This window comes from Musca autumnalis, unplaced genomic scaffold (assembly GCF_047663935.1).
Source record: "Musca autumnalis isolate F117 unplaced genomic scaffold, ASM4766393v1 scaffold_4, whole genome shotgun sequence".
In the NCBI taxonomy this organism is placed as follows: domain Eukaryota; kingdom Metazoa; phylum Arthropoda; class Insecta; order Diptera; family Muscidae; genus Musca; species Musca autumnalis.
This window is the reverse complement of record NW_027411977.1, coordinates 109,884,871-109,893,410: the sequence shown is the minus strand read 5'-3', so window position 1 is coordinate 109,893,410 and position 8,540 is coordinate 109,884,871. Positions and strand designations below refer to the sequence as shown.

The 8,540-nt window shown below is 36.8% G+C and overlaps 1 protein-coding gene across 1 annotated transcript in view; it reads left to right on the top strand.

The window, feature by feature from the left end:
• Nucleotides 1–3,088: 3,088 nt before the first annotated feature.
• The window catches only part of LOC141403043 (homeobox protein caupolican-like), a 272,584-nt gene continuing 267,132 nt past the window's right edge, over nt 3,089–8,540 (top strand). Inside the window, exon 1 of the mRNA XM_073985206.1 lies at nt 3,089–4,618. Within this exon, the coding sequence (XP_073841307.1) occupies nt 4,574–4,618 (45 nt within the window). The 5' untranslated portion in view covers nt 3,089–4,573. The remainder of the gene's footprint in view (nt 4,619–8,540) is intronic.

Below are 8,540 nucleotides of genomic sequence, written 5' to 3'. Positions count from 1 at the left end.
CACCATATGGCAGGGCAGCACTATAGCTCTCCAGCTGATCAACCGATTTGTTACAAAATTAGGCCTTCGTCATATTTTGTAAAACTTAGTTTCAGTTCGTCGATGGGTTATGACTAAACAATGGAATCCTATGCAAATGCATATATGGTTCGGATGGTCGTAGAGAAAATCTGATTACACAGAATTTCGCTTTATCACAAAATAAAACGAATTGGGCCTAGAAATTTTTACTTATTTTGCATATCGTGTATATTTTTACATATTTTTACATATTTGCAAAAAATGAGCATATGCAAAGTCATATGCAAAAATATATACAAGGATTTGTGGTTTAAAAATCCCACCGTAATGGCTGAAATGTGGTATTAAGTCTTCGTTAGGGGTATGAAACTTTACACTTGAAATTTGTCCGCATGGGTTCACGTCTTCATATAGCCCCCATAGAACGGTACCTCACGATTTTCGGTATTTTGAAAGTTGTAGCCTCGATATCCCACCGAAATGATACCTTGGAGGTACAAAACTTTCCTCCTCCCCATAGAACGGTACCTCCGGATTTCTGGTAGTTTCAAGGTTATGGACTCAATATCCCTCCGAAATGGCTGAAGTTTGGTATTAAGTCTTCGCTGTGGGTATAAAACTTTCCACCTGAAATTTGTCGGTATATGTCTACGTCTTCTTATAGCCCCCATAGTACGGTAACTCCCGATTTCCGGTATTTTAAAGATTGTGGCCTCAATATCCCACCAAAATGGCTGAAATTTGTTATTAAGTCTTCCTTGGGAGTAAACAACTTTCCACCTAAAATTTGTTGGTTTAGGTTCAGGCCTTCATATAGAACCAGTGGTTATACATTTCTCTATTTTACTGACTTGTCTGAAAAGAATTTTAAAGAGAAAAATTATACATACTCGTACAAACATTTTTGTACCTATTATTGAAATATTTGTTGCATAATTTACATATGTCATATGTTTCGATTGCACTTTAATCAGAAGCCAAAAATATGCCCATGACATGAATCGGACCAAAAATTTGACATGAATCGGGTTGCATAAAATTCCGCTGTCTAGGTATTACTTTTTGACATTTTTTCAAAAATGACTCCCGGTAGTGAGAATGAATGAACTTTTGCCTATTAATGTCTAAAATAACGTAAAATCCATTTTATTATTAAAAAAGTCAGACATTAACCACTTTGAAAAAAAAATCTGAAAAATCCTATGAAACGAAATAAATGTTTCTCAAAAAATAATTCCCTGTTGCACGAATGAATGACATTTTGCCTATTAATAACTAAAATAACTATTATTCCATTTTAATATTGAAAAAGGACCCGCACAAACCAGTTTTAATTTGTATGATATATGAAATAAAGTTATGCATAACATAAATGATGTATATGTAATGATATGAGGTTAAATTCGTGAAAAACAAACGGTTATGTTATTTTGGTTAGGTCGTGTTCCCCTATACCTTAATTTCAGATAATTATCGGCATATTGTTTGCATGCTGTAGCTTGTTTTTTAGTTATTTCGCAGTGAGTAAGAAGTAGCGGAACAAATTATTGTGTGTTTGGAAACAAATAAAAATGGGAAGTTTGCATATACATTTTGAAAAAAAATTGTTTATAATAATTAATATTAATTCTATTTTAGATACATACATCAAATAAAGAACAACAGCGTGATGGCATATGGAAACTTTATTAATTTATGAAGTTAAAAAAAATATTGAGAAGTTCGCATCAAACATCCAAAAATTTTTCGAATTTGGTATAAATCACCGGAATTTGTTCCGATTATCGGATAAAACATTCGAAAATATTCCGAATTTTTCCCGAATATCGGATCAAACGTCCGATAATTTTCCGAATATCGGATAAAACATCTGATAATTTTCCGAATTTCGGATCAAACATCAGAATTCTTTTCGAAATTCTGAAAAAGTATCCGAAAGACATTCGATTTTCTGCCCATTTTCGAATGTTCTTTTAGAGTTTTGTCCGAAATTGTGCAGAATATCGAAAATTCCCTCAAAATTTCCCATTTTTTCATCCTAGTTTTTAAACGATTTCGTTTAGAATTCGGAAAGAAACTCGAATGTTCCTTCCAATTTTTTCCGACAAAACTTTCCGAACTTGTGGGCACCTTTACACAATTTTGTTCCGATTTAGGCATTAGAATCGGAAACTTGTGCAGAGCTTCGTTTCGAATTCGGAAGAAAATCGGAAAAAATTAGTATCTGGGAAAGTGCAAAAAAAGTTACGCAAATACATACATACATACTTACATACATATGTATATACTATAAACAAACAATTGTATTAAAGAAAAAATAAATAACGAACGCTTAAACCACCAATCAAGCTAGAAAACAAATTAAAAAGAATCGATCATATTGGATTTCCAATAAACCTAGTCAGAAAGAGAGGAAATGCATTTTCCCCTCGGTATGGAAAAATCTAATCAGAATGGCCATAAGGAAAATTCCAATTGCAACAGTACTATGAGAGCAAATGAAATAGAAATAGTGGTGTGAGAAAGGTGAGAGTGCAATGGTAAAAATAACGAGTAACTAGTTACGGTAGTTCCATGTTTGACCGTTCACTTTAAATGGTGGCGCTAGTGTTCTCTAATTGCACTAACATGCTCGTAAGAAATAGGCGTTACATGGAACATGTTAGAGACGAACGCATACCCATGTGTGATAGAAAGAGAGAATGGAATACCATCATCAATTGTGTGATAACCCCCTCTAGTGTTGTTTGCCAGCAATAAACATTTACAATATGAAAGAAAGTAACGAGTTTTATGATTAATGGCATTTTGGTTTGCACCAGCAACAATAACAACCACCATGGAATTTTTTCAACGAATAATAATTCTTTCTCTTTTCATTTCATGGCTAAGCAATGGAGTCAAATATGGTTGGTTTGTTATTGAGCCTGCTTGCTCCACACAAATGGATGGTTGTTGAATGTTGTTGTTATTCTTTTGTTGGTTATATTTTCATTCTTCTTTGGTTTTTATAGTGTTTGACTCTTCTGTTGCATGGATGGCGTTGCCCACAACCTTACAACAGCTCACAACTAGTTTGTGCTCGAACGTTAAAACGCGCGCATCAAGGCAAGAGAAGGCACGCAAAAACAAGTTTGAGATTTTATACTGTCGTCCGTCGTCTTTGTCGTTTAGCCAGCTTAACAGGAAACCAACAAATAGGAAAATCAACAAAACAACAACTCCAAATGTAATGTAGGAGCGAACAAGAAACCGGCACACATACACCAACACACACACAAGAACTCATCTCCAATACGAATTACAAGAAAATACGCAACCCATAAGACAGAATAGAATCAAATTGGATTTACGCACACGGTACCAACAGCAACCGTCGATGATAGCAAGCAGTGGCGACGGTGGCAACAGTGATCTTCTTATATGAATCGTCATCGCAAAGACGATATAGCAAAACACCGGAAATTAGGCGTATACTCAAATTCATACTCGGTGGTACTCGTAGCGAACACGCGCTGTTATGGGCGTATGTTGGTATGTTTAATGCTTCTATTTAGCCATCTAGTACGGATTACGTATGAGAATTAGCAACCGGATTGTCGTACGTTTAAACGAATTAAAAGCAAATACACGTAACGCAACTTAAATGCAAGTGCAAAATAGCCGTCGGTAATTAAAAAAAATAATTAAAACGAAAGTAAAGAGATAAACAAAGAAAATATGCTGTATGGCTTTGTACAACAATAAAGAGGAAAATAATTTAAAAAAATTCTTGACCTTGTCTATTAAACACAACCGGGGTAAGACGACTACGACGCCATTAGGGTTACTATAGTGGCGACACCTATTCCAGTATGGTGTCTTAAGTGTTAGACCAAAGATGTGTACATATGGCTAATGGCATGTGTCGTTCTTCATAATAACTAACAACCCTTGCCGACATAGAGAACAACCAAATTAACGCACATCACACACACCCTACATAAATGACCTTTAAAATGTCAAACAAGTGTCAAGTTATTAGTAGATGTCGGTTTTACAATTTGCTTTGACATTTTTCGGTTTTTTGCGTTAATTGTCTACGGTCGGTGATGTTTTTTCTAATCTTTATTGACCTTTGACAACATTTTCTAGCCAATTTGCTTTTGGCTACTTGGCCGTTTTGATTACAAAAGCAAAACAAAAACAAATTAAAATAAAAACAACAACAACAAAAGCAGAATATGCAAATAACCAAGTAAACCACTTTCTGTTACCGTACACAATGATGTTGTTACCGTCTTAAGTGAAAGGTGTCAAATTTAACTCAAATTTAAATAAACCCTAATCAATGATACAATTATCGAAAACTCATCATTCCAAATAATAATATTTATTACGATTAAAATACTCAAAAATTATCTAACAGCCCTAAAAGTTGACAAGTTTTCTAGAACACATTTCTATTTTGTTTTTAATTTTATTTTTGTCGGCGATATGTTCTACCTTTTGCATTTGAAATAACTTATTGTGCAATTAAGAAAAATCGAATTAAAAAACAACTATTATTATAATGTCATCGTACCAAATTGATTGTGGATATCCGACGGCAAATCAGGTAAGAACAATTTTCCAGTTCATAACTTTTCTAAAGAAATTTGATGTAGGATTTTCAGTCATCAGTAAATTATACTTTAAATACAGTACACCACTTTCTCTGGACGCTATTTTCCATGACATTTATTTTTTATCATTGCGACACGTTGTGTGTTATTTTCTTTATTTTATTACGTACAGACCGACCTTTTTCTTCCAAAAATTGAAGTTTGTAGTACGAATATAAAAAAAATACCAAAGGCATTATAACTTGCATTCGGCGATTTCTGCCGAACACGGTGCCCCTGAACTAACTTTAAATGAAAGGTGCTTTCACCTGGGAAGGTTTCGCAGATTCTGAAAAGTTCATAGATGAGAAAAATCGAAACATATTTTTTTTAGATTTTTTTTCACAATTTTGTTTGGAAGGTTAGGTTAGGTTTGGGGATGTGCAGCCACTAACTTGTGACTGCGTCACTCGGAGACCTTCCGGTTCATTGTGATCATCCAGTAGAAAAAAGAGGAAAAATCTGTAAAGAAAAAAGGAGGTGGAAAAGAGAGGAGAGAGGGAAGAAATAAAAAGAATATGTAAGTTATTAAAAAGTAAAGATAAATAAATTACAGAAAGTTTAAGAGGGGAGGAATAATTTTAGAGAAGGTAAAAAGTTTTATTTTGATGGTAGGCAGAATATTTTAAACATCATTTACGCGTTCAGGTTGCTCTGTCACAGCCACTTCAGATTTTTGATGATGTTGTAGATCACAGCAGGTTCCACAGTTGAGTAGAAAGTTAGACACGGTGGAATGTGAACACCTACTAACGTATGCCGTCTACGAGCCAGGGCTGAAGAACGACACAGGAGATGCTTGATCGTCTCTAACTCCTCATCCTCACAGAGTCTGCAGTAGTCAGTAACATCCTCATCCCATTTGATGGTAAAGGCCCTGATATAGCAGTGTCCAGTGATGACTCCCGTCGTTACTCTAACTTCAGCTTTACTCAGGTTCAACAGAGAGTTCGTTCTTTTGACTGACAGAGACGGCCATATGGATCTTGCCACAACGCACCTAGGTTCATTATGCCACAATTCACTGGCTCTTTCGTCAGAGAACGCTTCAATTTTCCTGAAGGAAATGACAAATGGGTGGTTTGATGGAGTCAGCGATAGCTGACCTTGTCTAGCTAATTCATCTGCTCTTTCATTACCCAGATAGTCGCGGTGTCCTGGTACGCAGCATAGACGAAAGCCGTTAGTTAGCGTTCCCAAGGCTGATCTACATTTAAGGACGACATCGGATTTGATGTTGCAGGATTTGATGGCTTTAAGAGCCGCTTGACTATCTACAAAGATAGTCACCGAAATCAAATCGCGAAGATTTCAGCCAGAAAGGCACTACAGTTGCTGTCTAGCCTGTAGGTGTACTCAAGAGATGGTCTTTCACAGTAGACGCCAGCCCCGTTACCTTCCTCCATCTTGGAACCATCTGTATAAAAAGCCAGACTTTCCAGAGGGGGGTTACTGCGGTTCCAGGCGTCTCTACTAGATATAACGACGCACGTTGGGGCAAGATTGACAAAAACGGGTCTTAATTGAAAAATTGAATAGTTCTGAGGGTCCCATGAAGGTCGACCCCGCCCACAACTACGGTCCTGTCTGCAGTAGACTGGCTTTCACCAGCCCTGGCAAAATCATGTTCCGTTTGAATTGCCGGGTCGTCATCTATTTTGGGGGTTGGAGTGGTTGCACTTGTTACAGGTACAGCTGTAGGTGCCAAGGCATCCACACCTAAAACAGCCGGATCACAATTACTTGGTATCGACGACACAGCTAGTGGTCTCACCAACGCTTGCCGACGGTACTGGGTTATTAACTCCCTGCACCCTAACTTTATTTCTCCTTTTCTTTCTACCCATTTTAGTTAATTTGTTTAATGGAACTACCCCGATCCAATTTTTGGTCCACGATGTGCGGGGTCAGGTCCGGCTTTGGTTGCCTTAGGACGGCTCCGACACACTTTGCAATGACCCCCTTCCCATCCGCCACCCGTGAAGACGCGCCTGGTAGGAGAATGGCAAACTCCCCCAGAGTTTGGAAACCTGAAGTCCTATGGAAATGGGATGTGGGAAAATGTTGTAGTAGTGGAAATTCTCTACAAGATTAGAGTTTATAATATTTTCGTGGGTTTTACCTTTTGTGAGATATAGAGGTTAAAATTGTGACAGTGCTATATATAAAACAATGTCATGCACGGTGCGCCCTAACTATCTTTAAATGAAAACCGCTTATGGCTATATCACACCATATGCTTTTTCACATGTAAGTTGTCAGTTGTGGTATACTGATATACAGGCCAGCTGATGTCATACATGTGAAAAAGTATATGTTGAGATATAGCCATTAGTCCTGGGAAGTTTTTGCGAATTTTTAAACAGTAACGTTCATAGATGAGAAAAATCCAAAAACAAGAAAAAATTACTGAAGAAATTTTAAAATAAATCGCGGTTAAAATTCAAGTTTTTAGGTTTTTGCTTGGAATGGCAAGCCCTATCGAAATGGAACTAAAGAACATGTTGGAGACAATTTACACTGTTACAACATTTTCTTTAGTCCCATTTCTATAGGTCTTGCGGTTTCCAAGCAAAATCTTGAAACCATAAAAAGCCCCAAAAATGTGAACTTTATTTATTAAAAAAGCACTCCGGCGATTTTTGTTTTGTTTTTGATTTCCTTCATCTACGAACATTGTAGTTTCAGAATTCGCAAAAACTCTCCAAAGATCAAAATTGTAAAAATGTCATATTAATTGGTCGTTTATGGCAACAAAATAGTTTTACATACGGTTTTCTGTGCAAATCTCTTGCTATTTGTCTTCAAAAAAATATATCCCTTCAAAAAATACAAAGTGTAGTTGCGATTTATAACAAACTAGCTGACCTGGGCCCTATTCCACAAAATTACTTTTCAATTTCCCTTGCACTTAGCAAATTTGTCTATCACTGTTCTTTTAGCACAGTTGTTGTGCTCTCTTGCTTAATTTTTCCGCCATCTTGGTAAGTCTCTCGGTTCTCTTGCAAAGTGTGAATGCTATTTGTTCCCAGCGGTGGCAAGTTGGTGGTTTTCCCGCTACTTCTGGTGATTTTTGACGTACAAAAACCACTGTTTAAGCAGGAATGTCAACTGTGTTAAGGTAAAAATCGCTACAGGCCTATGGTGCGTATAAAGCGTTAAGTTCGGAAGGGTCGAACTTTTTATACCCTCCACCATGAGCTAACACAGAGTAATTAGTCTTCTTTCTCCACAAGGTGGAGAAGTAACTTGTCAAATTATAACTAATTCGTTCTGGAAATGTATCTAAAAACCTTAAAATAGCTGAAATCGGACGGTACTGCTATAGGGGAGCTATAAGAAAACGTGGACCTATGTCCATAATTTTTGGTGGAGACGTTTCTTGGTGATTGACTGAATTCTACCTAATTCGGCCTGAAAATGTAGCTAATAACCCCTAAATATCTGAAATCGGGCGATATATGGGGGCTATAACAAAAGGTGGACCTATGTCGGTAAGTTTTGGAGGAGAAGTTTCTCGATCACTAGGAACCCTAAACGCCAAATTATAACTAATTCGTTCTGAAAATGTATCCAAAAACCTTAAAACAGCTAAAATCGCACGGCACTGCTATATGGGGGCTATACCAAAGCTCATCTTCAAACTTGATCTAAGACACGTGTATACAAAATTTCAGCCCCCTATTTCAACTCGTTCGGAAAATAGCGTGATTACAACAGACGGACGGACGGATATGGTTAAATCGACTTAGAATTTTACGCTGATCAAAAATATACATACATATGTATATACCTTATAGGGTCGCATGATTATTTCGATGAGTTACAAACGAAATGACAAACCTAATATACCCTCCATATTATGGTGGAGGGTAT